The following is a 20,676-nucleotide window of genomic DNA, read 5'->3' as shown; positions in this document are numbered from 1 at the left end:
AAGATTAACAAAGATAAACAGACACTTTAATTAAATGTGTTATTTATTGTTTGTTTCATTAATTTATGGAACCTTATTGTAAAATGTTACCAAACTAACTATATAAACTAAAAGTAAAATAATGTATTAGTACAAAACTGTATATAAAAAAATTGTGGAGATAATTTGTTAAAAAATTGTGAAAATGTTATTTTGTGTGTAAACATTATATACATTGTATATATTTTTTTAATTTAAAATTGTGATTCAGAGAAATTAAAATGTTGGATATATATATTAAAATGAATACTCTAAAAGCATTAAGGAAAATACTTCAAAAAGACAATAAAATATATTTATTATAATTTATCTTTTAACTTAACGTATAAGTATAATTGAAGACAAATCTATATAAATAATATTCAAAAAACTTCATATGAGTTTTAAAAGAGAATATTAAGAATATAAAACAAAAATAATAATAGGAGTAGGTAACAATTACTTTATTTTAAGTAAGTGAATGCAGGCTGTGTGCACAATAATAATAAATAAATATCTGTGTATATATATAATCAAAATGTAAGTGTATGTGTTGTGATTTTTTACAATATACACACATTATTATTATTATTATTATTATTATTATTATTTTTATTATTATTATTATTATTATTATTATTATTATTATTATTATTATTATTATTATTATTATTATTATTATTATTATTACCATTATTACTACTACTACTATTATTATTATTATTATTATTATTATTATTATTATTATTATTATGATTATTATTATTACTACTACTATTATTATTATTGTTAATATTATTATTACCATTATTATTATTATTATTGCTACTACCATTATTATTATTATTACCATTATTACCATTATTATTATTATTATTATTATTATTATTATTATTATTATTATTATTATTATTATTATTATTATTATTATCAGTAGTAGTAAAAGTCTTTGTATACTCAGTGCCGCCACTAGAGGACTCTGTGGGTCTCATTAAGTGTGTAAGGGCCACTTTTGCTGCAGACTGTAATTTTCCCATCAGGACTGTGTTTGTGTTAGTGAACAGACAACAGGTGAAGGCAAAGGGGCCAATTTATGACCTAAATCCCCAAAATAGCACCCATTCCCCTGTCAGTGGGGCACTGGTGGCCATGGGTGTGTGTTTGGTTTTCTTGAGGGGGTCTGGAGGTCTGCTGGGGTGCACAGAGAGATGACGGCAGGTGATCAAGAGATGAATGTGCTGGAATTAGCAGATCTCCATAAGAGACGACAGGTGTGTGACTGGGGGGTCTGGGACATGCAGAGCTACACATCGCTTTTCTTGTCTGAGAACCATTTTGGGGTCTTTGAAGTGTCCTGTAACATCAGTGTTTTTGAGTGTAATGCAGGAACTCCCAGTGAAACGGGATGAGGGGCTGGGTCATATAGTTCAGTCCCGCCCCTTTTTAGAATTTTTAGTTTTGTTTCTCAGGGACTTTAAAGTTGGTACTAAAGCCACATCTGACACTGTTTAACAGCATCAGTGAGTCTGAATTTAAAATTCTGTGTAATTCATATATATATATATATATATATATATATATATATATATATATATATATATATATGAATATATATTAAAATGTGAATATAGTTTAGTACGTAATTAATTGTTAAATACCTGTAAGAAATTCTAATACTTTTATTATTACTTATAATAGTATTATTAATAGTAAATATTATTACTTATAATACTTATAATGATTTTCAATAAAATAATAATTATATATATTACAATGTAATATATTATAGTAGGATAGTAATAATTAATGTTATAAAAAGAATTATATAATAAATGACATTATATCGATAATTAAAAAATATTAAAAATAAGAATAAATATAGATAAACAATTATTTTATCATAATACCACTTTTACATATGTAAAAATGTATAGTATATAAAATATGTGATATATATGGTATTTAAAATATGACTATATAAATATATTAGTATGTAATTAATTGTTAAATACCTGTAAACAATGCTTACTTTTATTATATTTAGTAATTTTAATACAAATAAAAATAATATATATATAATATATAATATATAATAAATAAATAATAGTATAATAGTGAATTATAATATAATAATTAGAAATATATTATAAATTATATTAATAATAATAATAAACAAATAAACAAATAAATAAATAAATAAATAAATAAATAAATAAATAAGCACATGCAATATGTAGCATATATTATATTTAAAATATGAATATTTAAATAAACTTTAGTTTGTAATTAATTGTTAAACACCTGTGAACAATACAAACCTTTATATTTATTGTGATTTTTGATGATAATGGCAATGTATAAATATTCATATTGTCTTGTGTTATGCTAAATTCATGAGTACTTCATAAATAGGCATGCACCTGAAAACAGTATTCTATCTTTGCGACTGTCTAATTTATCAGGGGTTGCCACAGCGGAATGAACCGCTAACTAAAATCCCAACTGCTCTGGCATATGATTTATGCAGCGTATCCCCTTCCAGCTGCAACCCAGTACTAGGAAATGTTTTTTGATAGAAATTTATTGTTGATAGTTTTTGTTTTCCACCTCAGACGATGTGTGTGACCTGAAGGCAGAGCTTCCTGTTTTCGGCATCCAAATGACGGCCAAAGAGCGAGGCTCGTTGGAGCACAACGAGGAGCGAGACCAGGAGGATCTGGACACCGGAAACGGAGAGAAGGGCCAGGAGGACGAGCAGGAGAAGAAGAAGGAGGAGCAGGAGGAGCTCAGGGGAGCAGCAGATGAGGAAGAGGAGGAGGATGAAGATGAGCTGGAGGTGTTGAGGTCTCAGGTGGTGCAGCTGCTGCTGGAGCTGGAGGAGACCAGAGAGGTGTCCCAGAAGCATGAGGACAGCTATAATGAGCTGCAGGGTGAGTTTGCGCACAAACACAGCTGTGACATCAGAGTGACATCATCACGGGAGAGCCCTCTGAGCAGCATCAGCTGTCACTGACCCATAAAAACACCTGTTCCTGCTGGCTGGCAGGGCCTCACACTGGCATTCCTGGCTTGTTAGTGCTGGATGCCCGGGGTAATTGCTGATTACTAGTGTCTAATGTGGCTGCAGGTCTTCTAGAGGTTTCGGTGTTCTTTTGATCTCTCCATTTATCCCATTCCATTTACTCCGTTTATTATAAACAATTATTTGGTTTGTTTTATTTGATCTTTCATTTCACTTGTTTAATTAATTTTTAAAATTAGTTTAATTATAATCTGTTTAATTATGTTTTATCATTTTTCTTTATTGTTGTGTGTCATTTGTTTGAATTTCTGTAGATTTTTCTTAGTTTAATTTGTTTGTTGTCTTATTTAATTTCTTTGTGTATATAACCATTTTTTTAGATTAGTTAATTTTATTTATTTTATGATTTTTTTTTATTTATTATGCTGTCAAATTGCATCATTCATGTATTTTAGTCTTAATTTACTTTGATTTGCTATCATAAATTTGACATTTTTTGTCTTCTTATTTAATTTTTTGTGTACCTCACAAAGATGCAGTAGATAATTATCTATAATTATTTTCCCCCATTTTAATTTTATTTTTTGTCGTCTTTTATGCCTTTTTAGTTGTCTAGTTTTTAGTTGTTTCCTTCTGTTGCTTTATTTTTTCCATTTTAGCTTTTTCCATTTATTTAATTATTATATTTTTAATAAATATTTGTTTGTTTGTTTGTTTGTTTGTTTGTTTCTTTGTTTCTTTGTTTCTTTCTTTCTTTATTATGTCATATTGTTAGTTTCTGCTTTGATATGTTCTCTTATTACATTTATTTGTTTTTTTTTCCATTTACTTTAAAAAATATATTTATTTATTTATTTTTTCATAAATATTTGTCTTTTTTATTGATCTATTAATTATGTTTTGTGATGTTGTTAGTATTTTCTGTTTTCTCATTCCATTTATTAGATTTTTTTCAATTTACTTTTTAAAAAGTTATTTATTAATTAGATTTTTCATGAATATTTGTCTTTTTAATCTATTTTTATTGTCATTTTGTAAGTATTCTTTGTTTTGGTTTGTTGTATTATTCCATTTATTAGATTTTTTGTTCCCATTTACTTTTTAAAAATGTATTTACACATTTTCTTTTTATTGAAAAGGCCCTTTTACTCCTAAATTTCTCATATTAAGTAGGAAAATATATAATAACCAATATTTACTGGGTTTTTAATGTCATTCCCTGTGTTTGTAGGTCTTTTGGAAGAAGAGCGTCTGGCTAGTGCCCATCAGGCCGAGAGCTTCACCAGACAAATCCAGAGACTTCAAGGTGAAGAGAAACACATTTACAATTCTGCCTGCATCACAGCAAGCGCATTTAATGATAAATATAATTAACTTAAAATATGACAGACATAAAAACTGTTTTACTTAGCCATCAAGCAGCTGTATTGTGCTTTTCAATCCGACATATTGAAAAACAGCTGTGTCCAGTGCTAATGAATAAACAGTCTTGATTCACCAAGCTGATTTAGGATTTTATCACAGAGCACAGCTGATTTGAAGAGGCTATTTGCAATTTCATATCTTTATGCTGTAAGAAAATTAGAAAGCATTGGCTATGTTTGGAAATATGACTACACATACTATTTTTGTTGTATATATTGTGCATAATGTAGATTTTTGTGTATGCATTAAATAACAGTATAACTCCAATATCATAGTACAACGCACTAAATGCTTCGTCCTACAATGCAGTGTGCTTGATGTAAGATTCAAATTCTTACCAAAATCAATTGTGGTAAGAAAATTTTTTACCCTATCTTTGTTTCATTTATTTCTTCGTTTTTTTTTGTTAGTTTTATTTTATTATTTTATTTTGCTTTTATTTTTTCATTACTTTTTTCGTTTATTTTTTATTTCGTTTCTGCTTCGATTTTTTTTTTTTCATTTTGTTCGTCTCATTTTTTATAATTTCATTGTCTTTTACTTCGTTTTGTTAGTATTTGTCTTTTGTTTTTTTGCTTTGCTTTTAGTTTTTTTATTTATTTTTGCTTTGATTTTGTTTTATTTTTCATTTCCTTTGTTTCATTTTGTTTTGTTTTTGCTTCACTTTTAGTTATTTATTTTAATAATTCTTTTTTGCTTTGCTTTTATTTTATTTTTTTTTCATTTAGTTTTATTTAGTTGTGTTTTTTTAGTTGTGTTTTTTATTTAGTTTTTTGCTTTTAGATATTTTATATTTTTTTATTTCATTTTTGCTTTGATTTTGTTTCGATTTTTTTTTTTTTTTGCTTTGATTTTGTTTGTTTTTTCTTTAATTTAGTTTTTTGCTTTGCTTTGCTTTCAGTTATTTGATTTGATTAGATTTTTACTTTGATTTTGTTTTATTTGTTGTTTCTTTTTCATTTGGTTTAGTTTTTTGCTTTGCTTTTGGTTATTTTATTTAATTAAATTTTTGCTTTGTTTTTGTTTTTTTGTCTTTTGTATCATTTTGTTTCATTTAATTTAGATTCGTTTTTTCAGTGAGCACCATGAGTTTGTAAAAGATTTGCTTTAATATGTCATATGACTTAACAGTACTTATAAACAGCTATTGAGAGTTTTCTCAATTCAAATGTGCAGAGGCATGGACCAGTAGAGTACAGTGTTACATATGTCACAACTAAACAAGTTGTTGGAGTCCTTAATAATATCATTTATATAAATCATTACAGCTTTTTTGCCTTTAGTTTGCTGAAGTGCAGTTACCACAGTGAATAGAAAAGTGAAAAGCAAAGATGCTGGAGTTGTTGTTCTGTTCCCCAGTGACTCAATTACAGTCTCTCAGGGGCATTCAGTTAAATCAACTGTGAGCAGACAAAATAAACCAGCTTTTGCAGAAGTGCACGGGTGATGCTGTGTTGCCATTGTAGGTAATGGAGTCACAGTTATATGAATAGATAACACAAACGACTGCAACAATCATCATGAAAGATATTCATGTGTCTTTTACTGTTCACATTACCTATATTGCAAGAAAGAGGCTGATTATAGTTTTCCAGAATCCCCTGCAGGCTAAAATGCACACTTTGAGTGGTTAGTTTAAGAGGTTTGAACATTTTTCTGCTTCTCGACAGCTAAGGGAATGCTCTAATGAGATGTGAAGTGAATCCCTATATCTTTCACTTCAAATGTCCTTGGTTTTCACTGAAGTGGCTGATTATAGACCTCAATTGGTCTTGATGGCCTTAAGAGCTTCATGTATAAATGTTACATGGATTTTATTACTTAGATTACAGCTTATGTGGTTTTGGAAATCTACTAGTACAGGTATTCAAAGATAGCATAATTTTCTGTAGTGTGCTGAAGATCTATCTATCTATCTATCTATCTATCTATCTATCTATCTATCTATCTATCTATCTATCTATCTATCTATCTATCTATCTATCTATCTATCTATCTATCTATCTATCTATCTATCTATCTATCTATCTATCTATCTATCCATCTATCCATCTATCCATCTATCCATCCATCCATCCATCCATATATACATTACATTTTCATTTTATGTTTATGTTCTGCTCCTCAGCCCAGCTGCGGTCAGTGCAGGAGGAGCTGGACAGTCTGGAGGAGGAGAAGGCCAGTGAGCTGTGGGAGGCGCAGGAGGAACTGCGAGTGGCGCAGGATGAGGTGCAGGAGCTCCAACAGGCAGCGGAGGAGGCTGCGGCTGAGCGGGAAAATGACATCGCCCTGCTGCAGGAGGAGCTGTGTCGTCTGCGAGCCGAGCTGGAGCGTCTGCGTGGCACTACGCAGGAGTACGAGCTGGAGCTCACAACACTGAGAGCCGAGATCTGCATGAAGAACCAGAGCAAAGAGCAGCAGGAGAAACCAGGAGGAGGTCTGAGCACAAACACACTGCAAAACAACAGTTTATACACCTTCCTATGCCCCACAGTGCTTTGCATTAATTGTGGGAGTAATATCTGATAAAGTGTTAGTTAAAATTATGTTTCTGGAAGTTTGTTTGATAAAGTGGTTTCTGTAAAGGGTTTTGCACACCAATAATAATAAAGCTTCAAATTAATAAAAAAAAAACTAAACTTTAAAATAATTGCACCCCAAAAATCGTTGGAACTGACAAAGCGTTGACAAAAAATTGCATTTTTTTTCCAGTTGATGAATGATAAAAAAATATTAAATGGCATTAGTAATGTGCACTAGACACTTCCACATTTTAATTATTTTATTTTATTTTATTTTATTTTATTTTATTTTATTTTATTTTATTTTATTTTATTTTATTTTATTTTATTTTATTTTATTTTATTTTATTTTATTTTACACCCAATTTGATTCATTGTGTAATCCAGGGGTCACCAATCTCGGTCCTGAAGGGCCGGTGTCCCTGCAGGTTTTAGCTCCAACTTGCCCCAACACACCTGGCTGGGTGTTTCAAGTATACCTAGTAAGACCTTGATTAGCTTGTTCAGGTGTGTTTGATTAGGATTGGAGCTAAAATCTGCAGCACAACGGCCCTCCAGAAACAAGTTTGGTGACCCCTGGTGTAATCATATTGTATTTTATATATTTATATATTTATTTAATTTAGTTTAGTTACGTTTTTTTATCGTGTCATCTAATTTCTTTTGCCTTATTAATTTATCTTTATAATCATATTTTATGAATTGTATCATTTTTATTTCACATTTCCACAAACAAATAAACATACAAACAAATAAATATGAATAAAATAAAATTTCATGATTTTGTGAAAATCAGCTATTTCTGTGTGTGCAGATTCCACGCAGGCTTACTCATAACACACAACCTCAATTGCAACATAATATCTGACATATAGCAAATAAACCTTATTAAAAGATACAGAGATTTTCACTGAACCCCCCTCTCCATAGCTGACACAGCGCTCTGATATTACCCAGTATGCACTGCCACTAACAAATGCGAGTGTATTGACAGTTCTTTCAAGGCCTGAGTGTATGTTTGAAATTGAGTGCAGGAGATTTGTCTACCATTGATATCTTCCTCTGCTTTTTACTCCCTCTATGCCATTACAACTTTACTGTAATAAGATCTGCAATAAAATCAACATAGCAGTGATTGCTCTGATCACAGAACAGTGCTGAACACAAACCTTTGACTGATGCGTTGATGCTAACTCTGATCTGGGGTCAGATGCGGCAGTTGTTTATCAGTATGTGCACTTCTGAGAGTTGTTTATACCACACACACACACACACACACACACACACACACACTGGATCTGGCAGAGACAGAGTGCAGATGCGAGTTGTTTTTGCATGTGAGATTCCTGCTAGATTAGAGGCTCTGCTATCGGGGGTTGAGCAGTGCACCATGGGGGATGAGCACAGTTCGGGGGGATGTTAACACACTCCTGATTGACAGCTTACACTGCTGATGCGGCAATGCTGTATTTACATAGAAACTTGTTAGAAAATGGTTTGGTGTGGATTTGAGACTCTCTGGTTCCATGTTCGATGAGGTGTTTGTTTCAGGGTGGTCTTTTTTTACAATGTCGTAGGTGAAATGGGACACAAAAATGAGGGTTTGGTATGTACTTCAGGTTTAATGACGCGTTTGGTTTCTTTCAGTACAGTGAGGTGGAAAGAAATGACATTTACTTCAAATTTTCAATTTTCAATTTATATACATATATATATATATATATATATATATATGGTTGGTGTGGTAAATCATCTATTTCTGTAAAAGTGTAACTATTATGGAAGACTTTAGAAAGGCCCAAATGCTAATATATGCTAGTATTCTGAATTCAGTGTATTTCCCTCCATCTGACTTCTGCTGAATGTTGTTACTGAACAGGTGATGTGGACCAGCTGATGGAGGAGTGTCGCTCTTTAAAGGATGAGCGTCAGACTCTGAAGAACGACAACAAACAGCTCTCGGAGAAACTGGAGATACTGGAGCAGCAGCGAGCCAGGTGACTGGCCACACGGCCTGTCAATCACACACTCAGCCAATGAGCATCGCTGACTCTGTCTGTTAATTGGGTTAGCTTGACCGCTGAAGCATTCGGCCATAATCTGTCTCAATAGACACACTCTCTGAAACTATTTAGCAGCTATGAATGCCTTTGCAGCTACATGAATCATTAATGACTGTGAATTTCAACTTATCCAAATATATTTGCAGGGAGAGGAGCCACAGTTGCTCTACTGCTGTTTTAAACATCAACTGTGCATATACAATGACGTTTTTCTAATGCTAGACGTGTCAGCTCAAAAGACTTGGGAAAAGCTGATTATGCTGAAGTCTTTTGCAATTACATACATTTTGCAAATTGAAACTTTAAATCACCACAGGTTTAAACAGGGTTTTCTCGAAAATAATACAGAACAACATCAAATATTATACTCGTATAATCAAAATTGTGTTGAATATTTGAGAGATTTGAAGTGTAAAGCATAATTATCTTTAATGGTGTTTTATTTCTTTGCATGTACTTTATTAATAATTAATAATCATACTTTTTCACATTTTTATCATTCTGACATTTTTTTTTCCTGTAAGCAATAGTGAAGAGAGATTTTTAATGATCGTTTTTAATGAGCAGGAATAGGTAACGAATGCTGCAGTGTTGCTGTGTGCGTCTATGTATTATAAATGTACTATACTTTTTTAAACTTTCCTCTTGACAGCTCAGCCGATTCATGCCTGGCCCTGAAAACTCAGCAGAACGACACAGAGAAAGATGATGAAGTTGAGAAGGAGGTGAAGGCCGAGGGTTTCATCAGCACGCGGGAAGTGGAAGGTGGAAAGTGCATGGATGCTTATACCCAGAAGAACATCTCGTTTGAGGGGAAACCCATCACCCCGACAGGGAAGAGCGGAGGATTTTCAGAGGTGTTTTCTCTCCGAGATCAACTGAAACAAGCCGAGGAGAAAGCATCAAAGGTCCAGAGAGAGGTACAGCATGTCCGACTTTAATGAGTAATAGACATTACCTCAATATACCTAATATTACTAAATATATTTACAGTATATATTCTCATTTCTCATTCTTTTTGTATATGTGTGTGTATAAATATATTTAAACGTATGTATATTACATGTTTATTTTAAAGTGTTTCAAATAAATATTAATGTAAATAATGTGTCCAACATTTTACTGGCTCCTATGTTTAGGTTCAGTACTTTGAATTTAATGGTTAGTAAATAAGGCATATAAAGAATAAAATAATAATAATAAAAGACTTAAATATATTTATTTTTAAAATGGTGTGTAAAATTTGTCATGATATTATTTAATGATTACAGTTTTTAATTAATTTATAACGAAAACATTCTCAACTCGCAGTATGGGGTAAGTAAATTCATGCCAGTTTGCAAATAAACCCATCTGCCACTGTGATATTAACAAGTTTGAGCCAAATACTTGATACTAGCAGCTTATCTTGTTTTCTTGCCTTCAGTGGTTCAACAGCATGACCTTGTGAGAAATATTGCTGAAAAAACCTTAAAGGTGTAACGATGAAAATCGAATTCCTCGGTCTTCTTATCAAATATCAATAAAATGATTTGATTATTTCTTTCTGCCACAAAACACAAAAGTTTCCCTTGTTACTGAACCACAGGTCCTTTGTTTTTTTTTTCTCCATATCTCTTGATTTTTTCAGTGTGAGGGACTGAAAGGAGAGCTGATGGAGCTGCAGGGGCTTTATGAGAGCAGTCAGAGGGAGAGGGCGGAGCTGGAGGCGGAGCTTCAGCGCTACAGGGCGGAGCTTGACCGGCTGGCCGGGAGGAAGGCTCAGGTGAGGGTTCATCAAAGGGTCTGAAATCAGTCCTAATGCATTGCTTTATTCTAAATCCACAACAGTTATCAATAGCAGAGGTTTTGGAACGTGTGGATCTCCTTGGGGTAAAAAAAACACTACCTCACTGTGTAATAAATCACGCACACAGACATTACTCACACAGCAAGTGGGTTGAGATATTATCAACAGATTGACACCATGACTCCATCAACCTACATGTTTGTCAGCATTCGAAAATGCTCTGTACATGACTAACGTTTTTTGCATGTCGGGGGTCAACCACCGCTGAATTGACCATCTGTCCAACAGCAGTATCTGTCTTTCAAAGCGCATCTTGTCTAACTGAACCACTCCGGTTGAGTGTGTGTGTTTGTGTGTCTTGCTTTGGGTTGCTTATTTGCCACATTGACGCTGCGTGTGTTTCCACATCTTGTGTTCGTCAAACCTCTTGCAGCTAATGTGTCTAGCTAGCTCTCCTGATCCACTGTAGCATATCGAGCTTTTGTGTGTGTACAATGTGCACTGACATAGAGGTCTTTCTAACCCCTGTAGCGTGTAAGAATGAGGACTTAGAATGAGCCAAAGAAATCCTAATTAAGCTTTTTTTTTTACTATCAAAGAGTCTGTCCAGTGTCCCATGTCAGTCATCCGTCCTTCATAGTTGTACTTCAATTGTGTGGTTAACCCCTCACTCACACTGTTCTGCTGCCTACAATTGCTTTGATTCCTGTAGTTTGTTGAATTCCTTTAAAGGAATGTTCCGGGTTAAAGACATATGGAGCTCTATTGACAGAAGCTGTGATATTGTTGAGAATACCACAGAAACTGATAGAGGATCAAGTTCTGTTGCGTTTAATAATCCACACATTCACATACACACATACACATGTACAGCTATCTTTAAGGGGACTTCCTATAGATATAATTATTTTTATATAGTATTCCAACCCCCTACCCGAACCCTAACCCCAATTTTTAATCCCAGCCTTGAAGCCACAGAAAACAATCTGCATTTTTACATTGTCAAAATACTTACTTCGGTGTTATTTTAGCTGTTTTCTTCATGGGGACCATAAAATATCCTCTCAATGTCAAGATTTACTGATATAGTTATACTTTTGGGAATATTGTATTGTCCCCATGAAGAAAACAGCTAAACATAACACAGAATTACGTATTTTGACTATAAAAAATGCAGATTGTTTTCTGTGAGCCAACAGGGACAATACAATATCCCCACAAGGTCAATATTTACTGATATTGCTATACTTGTGGGGACATTTGATCCCCACAATGTTAGAAATACAAAGCAAACACACACTCAGTGCAAGTCATTTAGCTTGCTTTTTAATTGTTTCATTACAAAATATTTATTTAGAAACAGGGCTTGACATAAGCTTTTTTGATCACCAGCCACTGTGGCTAGTAGTTTTCCAACATTACTAGCCACTTGCTATTTTCACTAGCCCCAATTTTGTTGTTGGGAACATATATTTTATATGCTTAAATTAGACTTTGGCATGATAAAATTACTTGATTTAAATTTTGTATTATGTCCACATGCCTCCTTGTTCATTTAACTTTTTTATGTGTTGTGACTGCTCAATGAGCATAATAAAATGGGTTGTGGTTTCATAGTGTGGCATTGCAATTAATTTTATTTAAAAGACAACCTAAAAGTATAAAATACCCACCTATACACACCTAAAAGACAACCTTAAACTAAAAAATACCCACCTATACACACCTAAAAGACAACCTTAAACTAAAAAATACCCACCTATACACACCTAAAAGACAACCTAAAAGTATAAAATACCCACCTATACACACCTAAAAGACAACCTAAAACAAAAAAATACCCACCTATTGCTTTATTTAAATATAAGCTCTAATCAATGTTCTTTGAAATTCATGTGTGTTTTGCATCTCAATAACAATATAAACATTCCAACTATACAATAACATAGTAATAAGTCAATTTCACTGGAAGTTTACTTAATAAAAACACTCACAGACATGTTTATGATTTCAATGTATGGGGAAAGAGATCCTTCATTTTTTCTGTGGCATTCAACAACACATCTCAGACTCTCCTGACAGATTTAACCCGGTACATTGGTTTAAAAGCGTGGGCAGGCTGTGCAGTGTGGGCAAGGATCTTTAAATGCCAAGATGGCAACCTTGGCTCTGTGTTCATCAGCCGGAGGGTCGAAAACGAGCACAAGGTTTCCATTTTGTGTTTAACCATCTTTGCTGTGTATCTAACCTGGGTGTATTTTCCTGTCTCCCTGCTTTCCCGTGGGCTTTCATCACTTCGTTCTGTTGCTTTCTGACCACTGAACACCTACATGAACATACATGCCATAAACAATCATGACGCACACTGCACTGTATCAAATTCCAAACCAATTTGATGATTCCTGATGAACTGCTACCACATCTATCTATCTATCTATCTATCTATCTATCTATCTATCTATCTATCTATCTATCTATCTATCTATCTATCTATCTATCTATCTATCTATCTATCTATCTATCTGTCTATCTGTCTATCTGTCTGTCTGTCTGTCTGTCGTTCTATCTATCTATCTATCTATCTATCTATCTATCTATCTATCTATCTATCTATCTATCTATCTATCTATCTATCTATCTATCTATCTATCTATCTATCTATCTATCTATCTATCTATCGATCTATCGTTCTATCTATCGTTCTATCTATCTGGTTGTGTCTTCTCCCTATCATCCTCACACTCCTCATTCTTTCTCTCAACATTTGGTTATTTATCCATGTTTTCTTTATATGTAATTCCACATGTGCGCAAACGTCCCATGTGTAATCACTTTTTTATTTTGTGCGTCTGTCATTTTTTTCTTTCTTTTGTTTCTCTCACCACCTCTTCCTCCTCTTCCTCTCCATCCCTGCGCCCCCCCTGTGTTTTTCCTCAGAGCTCCACTCCTTCGTCTGAGTGCCCTATTCTCTCCATACCCTTCATAGGAATGGTTGTAATTTTGGGCCTGATATGGTGCTGCTGGAAGGAGCTCTTGTCCTAAAGGGGGAAAGGTATGGCTTTGCCTTTTCTTTCTCTAAGAGTCCAGAGACAAGCCTTTTCGTGGTCACTTTTATAAGACATGATGTAATTCTAAAAATTTTTTTACTATTGGACATAGTGTATGATTTATTTTGAGGGCCCTTTATGGATGTGCACATTGTTTCACAACTGTACTTTACTAGTCTGAGAAACTCTCAAAAGAAACTCACCATCATGTAATTTCAAGCCTACAGGACTTTCAGTATTCAGATTTTTTTTTGTGTGTGTCTCCAATGAAAATCTATTCTTTTTTTTTTATAAAAACAAGAAATAAATCCAGATGTATCAACAAAGAATCAAGTTTAATCCAGATCGTCTGAAGAAACATAATTAGTTTATCAAATAAACTGGCTTTCAATACTGCCTGATAATAGTGCAATAACTTCATGTGGAATCACAAACGTGTCATGGGACCTGCATGACTGGACCTTATTGGTTCTCAGGTGTCAAGCAAGCATTCTTCTGGGACTAAACATTTTGAACCGGTTTAAGGTTTGTAGCTGAATAAAATAATTTATATCTGCATATTTTTATGTTTTTTTATCATAAAAATCTCATAAAAAGCAATTGAGAATTCTGTCTCTTCAGAAGACTTTGATTAAGCTGCTCAATTCATATGAATTAATTTCTTCTTTAAATTCTTTATGGAAATGATAAATCTTAAGTTATATGATCTGTAAGTTTTGGGTGAACAGACTTTCAGAGAGTGACAAATCTCTACTATTTGAGTAAAAACATTTTAAAATGGCTTTGGAACAACTTTAAGGTATATTATGACAAAATTTAACTAACTTTGCTGAATAAATCAGTTTATAAACTAAGTTTGGAGCAGAACAAATTAAGCAACTGAAAGATGCTAATATTAAGATGTTGCACATTGTCTATGATGTGTTACTGACAAAACAAAGCAATTCTGGTCAGCATAAATAAGCATTATCATTTTAGAAACATTTTCATTTTAGGATCCAGTTGATTCTCATCTTGTAAAGGTATAAAACCTCCCTAAGCAAAACAAAAAACATTCAAAAATCTCTTTTTAGAAGGAGTATGTTAGAAAATGGGTCAGTTTATCAGACAAAAGTGTTTAGAAGAGGCATTAAAAAGAATTCTACACCCCAAGAGAGCTGACATGATTTTTTTCAAGCATCGCCAACTTGTGCTTTTGTAGTTTGGGCGGCAGAATATTTTCATCATAAGCATATTTCCTATGTTTTTCACTCAAAATGTTTGGCTCTATGTAAAAATCGGATTGGATGAAGTCATATTCAGACGTCCTCTGAGATTTCCAAACACTATTATCCCAGCCAAACACATGACACGACTCTGATTTCAACAGTTCTGCAGCCCAGCAGGCCCGACTGAAGCCACACACTTACACACTTCTCTGATTCTGCTGGACAGTCATGCGGTTTCCATTGCCAATCTCAGGACGCCAGATGGAGAGAGAGTAATAGAGTACGTAAAAGAGAGAACGTGTGTGACAGTGATTGCGGTATTTACTGGGTCATTGCTCTTGGATTTGAATCACTCCACATTTCTGGATGGGTATATTTAGCTCTCATGTCCAGCGCTATTATAGAAGATGACAGAAAATAAACAAGCCCTCAGAAGGTTCATCAAAACCAGATCCATACTGCAGCCAGAGACTAAAAAAAAAGACATTGATGGTGCAGTTTCATCAAGTTTGAAGAACGCAAAAATGGAAAAAAAATGTCAGAACATCAAAGTTGGGAATAGAAATATTTTATTTAAATGAGAAATATTTCTTGATTTTATTTATTATATTAACACAATTAGAGATGCACTTTATTAATCAGTTATATTTTGTAGGAAAATAATTCCAATAACAAATATCAATAAAGTGGGTATGAAAACACTTTTTTATTTTAAAATGAATCTTACTAAATTTGCTTTTAGTTACATTAATTTAACCCCCCTCCCCTCAAACATAATGAATGTTAATGTTTAAATATGAATAATATATTTATAGATGATTTAATACAACAATACTACCAAAATTACTTATTATATGCAGGGTTGGAATTATAAATTGATGATCAGGGGGGTCAGCTTTTTCGTATAATATTAGTTTGTATAATAACCTATTTTAATAATTATTTTAATAATTAAACGTATTTAAGATTTCAGTGTGTTGTGGGATATCATGTGGTTTCTGACCCACTGTCTCCTCTGATTAGCTATTTCAGAGGTTTCTGTTGGTCAAGCTATGTAGCTAATTTGACTTTACTTTTGGACTATATATCCAAACAAACATCTATTTTACAAGAAAAAGTGTCTTGTGAACACTTACCACATGTATCGGTGCTCTAGAACTGCCCTTTTTAGACTGTTGAATGATTTTTTTCTTGCATAGACTGACTGGCGCGATTATGCATTTACAATGGTATGTAGTGTTATATGGGTGGTTGAATGACCTATTATTTTAATTATTAATATTATTATTTAATATACAGATCAGAGCAAACTATTTCTCACTATTTAGAGGGCTGACCCCCATACATGTTGTTTTGAAGTCCTTCAGGGGGGATGAACAATTAATTAGAGGGATCAATACCCCCCAAACCCCCATGTAATTTGCACCTTGGTTGTATGCATTATAAAATATTGTTAATATGCTGTATAATTTTGTAGTTTTAATACATATATACTTTGTGAGTTGTAAGAATCAGAAATATTTTGAGCATTATTAAAATTCTGTAATTGAATTTAATAATTGTTAGCTACACATTTACTTTGTGTTTATATTAATAAATATAATATCCATAAATCACAAATATCAACATTCTATCATCATCATCATCATCATCATAATGTTCCACAAGAATTAACAGCACTAATCAATGCTTGGTCAAAAACATCAACTTACTCTTGACCTCTGTTGTCCCTTTCCCCTCTCTGATGTCATTCTCTCAGGAGAGTGAGGGAGACTGGAACCTGGTGATGGTTGTTGCGGTTGCAGCAGCAGCGGTTCTACTCATTCCCAGTTTAACCAGAGCTCTGGCCTGAGGGCTGGACAGGAAGTGACCTCATCCTCCCACTCCGCCCATGGTACTCAATTCTTCCTCCCTGACCACACTAATGGGAACCGAAAACCATCCTTCACCCGGGTCATGCGGGAACACAGTAGCTTCCAAACTCGATGCTTTTTTTGGTGTGCGTTGTGATGCTGGTTGTTTGGCGTTCAGCTTTGCTTTTGTAGACAGTCATATCAGTTTCAACCAATGAGGGAAGACTTCAACAGCTTCTGATTGATTCTCTCCTTCCCATTTCATTCGCTGTTTTCTTCTCTTGATGGACGATTTCGAAGGTCGTCCTGAAACTGTTTGCCTTATCATTTTTTTCAATAGAACATTTGCACATTTGACCTCTTTTTGGCTGTCAAGAATAAACTGCTTTCGTCTTGAGGACCAAAGAGGATGCCGTCTTCATCAAAAAATGCTTTGGATGCTGCATTTTGCTTTGTGCGTCACTGCTTTCTGTTTAGGTAGAAGCATGCAGTACTTTTTCAATCTTCCTTATTCTTTTATTTTATTATAGAGAAGTATCATTAGTGTTCAGCAATCGTGATCTTCACTTTCGACCAGGGCATGTTCTGTTTAATTTCTGACTCCAAAACTGTGTAGGTGTCTGTACAGCACTATTTAGAAATTGCACATATCTGATGCATAATGCAGTTTTACATTCCTTTTGGTCAAGAAAACAGAAGATTTCTGGTGGGTTGAGGTTATTCCAGCAGGTAAACGTGCTTATTTTCAACCTTCCACAAATATTTTTATACGCGAACTGTTTATTCCGAGACGTGGAGTTTGTAGATTGATTTTGTTGTGTGTAGATTGATAAATGATACTAAAGAGTGATAGATATTTTTATATAAAGGTTGACAAATGTATAACACTAAATGAACTCCGAAACGAGTGTAATGAACAAGCACAGATATACTGTAAATCTCTTGATGATTTCATTTTAAGTTATATGATCTTTTTTTAATGTTTGTAATGACTAAACTTAGCATTTACATCTATACAATCTATTCTCTGCACACAAACAGAGGCAAATCAAAGAGTTACAGAAATGTTGGAAAATGACATGAATCAGCGATTCTCAACTGGTGCCCAAAAAATGAATCATAGTTCTTTGATCGCAGGGATAAACAGCCCCAAAGTTTCAATACTGTAGCAAAATCTTAAAGCTTATGAATGCAAAAAACACTGTACAACAAATGAAGAATTCTCTCTGTATGATACATTTCAATGCAATTCAATGTTTGACTTTTTAAGATTTTGGTAGCGTGTTTGGTTGCCAGCCTGATGTGTAATGTAAAGCCAGATGAGAACTACTATCTTACAGAAATCCTTGAAAAAAGATGTTTCTTAAGACTTGTGCATAGTGGGACGATTTTCGAATGTGCTTATCACCAGTGTTTTTCCGAGATGTCTTTCGCCATTCATACAAAAGACGTTTTCTTTGACTCCCTGACATTAGATGGCGCTTAATGAATAACAGAAATACCCTGGTATACAAGTTGACAAACAGACACGGCTGAAATCATCATAGAAATTCTTCATAGTTAGAAATGTGTGCCTGTCTAGACTGTTTTGTGTTTGAGCACCACCAATTCGTGTTTACTGTAACCTAGGCAGGCTTTAGCCATATGAACAATCTCATTGGTAGATTTTTTTAAAGCTTCAGGCATTAAAAAAAAAAAAAATGACAATTTTACACCTGGCATTTTGTGCATTGCTGTGCACACTCACATTGTTGCCCTTTGTTTAGTCACAAAGCATTAAACGTTAAAGATAAGTGCAAGCGAAAGTCATCCCAGTATGCTTTTACAATGCAATTCAGTCTGTAGCATTAATATATATAGCATGAATTGATTATCTAGCTAATAAAATTGCTAGAAACAGAAACTTCCATACTGTCTTTCACCAAAAATATATGGCATTATGAAAAGAAATAGACAGTTGGCCTAAAAAAATGAAAATCTGCCTAATTTACTCACCCTGAGGTAATCCAAGTTTTTTTTTCAGAGACCTCAATGTAACCTGAGAGTAAATTAATGACGACTTTTCATTTTTTGTGTGAACTATCCCTTGAAATGATGTATATTTACCTAGCGAAGTTCAAAGAATGAAATATGTAGCGTTTTCCATCAGAGGTAGATGCAAAACAAAGTATAATGATTAACATTACTATCGTTGAACTCCTATACATTATGAATGCTCTGAGGTACTATTGTTATGAACAAGAATCTATTTCTTAATACTTACAGTATCTATTACTATATAATCGTTTCTGGTATACACACAAGTTGTCTTCACCTGATGTCTTTTTACAGCACAAACTAGACTAGAATTGTAGCAGTGTGTTATGGTGTTAAGACCCGGCAGTAGTAGGGGATAATTTACAGCATCCCAAGATCTTTCCAGTGGCGTTTTCTGCTGTCTCGGTGATAGACTCAGAATTATGGTAGCACAACATGATTGTTCGATGTATCAATGGTCAGCTGACTTTCTATAAGACGCTGCATGCTACACAGTGACTTGTCTTTAAAATAAAATAAACGTGCTATTTGTCCTGCACTGTTTTTTTTTTAATGGAAAGTGTGTTTTACATCAAAAAGAAGTTGATTTATGATGGAGCCAGAAGCAAATTCACACACTCTTTCTCTCAGCTCTTGTAAATGATGTAATATGTACAGATTGTGCGTTTGCATGTTCGTGACAGTAGATTCTGCATGCGGAGTGATGGAAACCAGTGGTAGATTTAGCTCATGTGATAAATTAGAAGTAGATTTTGCATGAAATCAAATCGAAATCAGATTTCTTTCCACATTTGTTTTAAGTTATACATGAAGACCAACATTATTTTTCTTTTGTTTTTGTATTGTTATAAATAGCACTGAAATATTTCCAAATATCCGACCGGAGCTTTGAGAAAACATAGGATTTCTCTAATCTCTAATTTAAAGTCCATAATGCACATGTATAGTCCTGTTCTCTGTTCTGCTTATCTTCTGATTAAAGTCTTTTACGTTCAAAGAGAATTACCGATTGTATAGGCTAACAAGGTCATTATAAATCCATCGTAACGCTGCATTAATGGTTGTCGGAGGGTGTTAAATGTGAGAAAATGTAGGTTTGTATCATTGTGGCGCTGCTGCTGCTTGTATGTTTGTTTGTATGTGGTTGTGTATTGTGTATCTCTTCTGTACAGTGTCTTTGACATGTTTACATGTTGTCTTGCCTTAACAGGCACTTATTTAAAAAAGCATAATGAAATTTGAAGTATTTTGCTAACCATGTATATTTTGTAAATGAACAGGAACAAATAAAGTCGTTTATCCAGAGCATCTTGATGTAATACACGTGCTTGATTATTTCTGTGAGATTTGAAAGTGAATCATAAGGTGAGCTGACATCTAAATGACGACCAGATGTCCTCCTCCATCTATCTCTAGGCTTTCTTCTGACCTTCACATTTCTCTTATTTGTCAGAGTGCTGATGTTTCTGAGTCATGGCAGTGACTTCACTGTGAGTATATGAACCTCATCTATTTCTGGGTTTTGTGTGTGTGTCAGGAGGTTTTTGTTCTTTTGGACATTAATAAATGTATGTCTTAGTGTATGACACAAGGGGGATCTACTTTTCCAGTAATAGTGAACCATATGCCTGTATATGGTTTAGTCACTGGTCACCACATTTGCAGTATAAACATTTCTGGAAAGACTCATTG

General features: G+C 33.6%; 1 protein-coding gene across 4 annotated transcripts in view; it reads left to right on the top strand.

The window, feature by feature from the left end:
- The window catches only part of LOC130223189 (coiled-coil domain-containing protein 136), a 37,946-nt gene extending 17,654 nt beyond the window's left edge, over positions 1-20,292 (top strand). For 2 of the 4 annotated variants that reach the window (XM_056455918.1, XM_056455919.1), the window contains 8 exons: positions 2,631-2,948; positions 4,272-4,346; positions 6,594-6,902; positions 8,867-8,984; positions 9,703-9,970; positions 10,681-10,815; positions 13,777-13,891; positions 16,854-16,942. In XM_056455918.1, coding sequence (XP_056311893.1) covers positions 2,631-2,948; positions 4,272-4,346; positions 6,594-6,902; positions 8,867-8,984; positions 9,703-9,970; positions 10,681-10,815; positions 13,777-13,881 — 1,328 coding nt within the window. In that variant the 3' untranslated portion in view covers positions 13,882-13,891; positions 16,854-16,942. Of the gene's footprint in view, positions 1-2,630; positions 2,949-4,271; positions 4,347-6,593; positions 6,903-8,866; positions 8,985-9,702; positions 9,971-10,680; positions 10,816-13,776; positions 13,892-16,853 lie in introns of all 4 variants that reach the window. The other 2 variants (XR_008836619.1, XM_056455920.1) reach the window with 2 other exon arrangements.
- Positions 20,293-20,676: the final 384 nt, after the last annotated feature.

This window comes from Danio aesculapii, chromosome 4 (genome assembly GCF_903798145.1).
Source record: "Danio aesculapii chromosome 4, fDanAes4.1, whole genome shotgun sequence".
In the NCBI taxonomy this organism is placed as follows: domain Eukaryota; kingdom Metazoa; phylum Chordata; class Actinopteri; order Cypriniformes; family Danionidae; genus Danio; species Danio aesculapii.
This window is presented reverse-complemented; position numbering and strand designations above follow the sequence as displayed.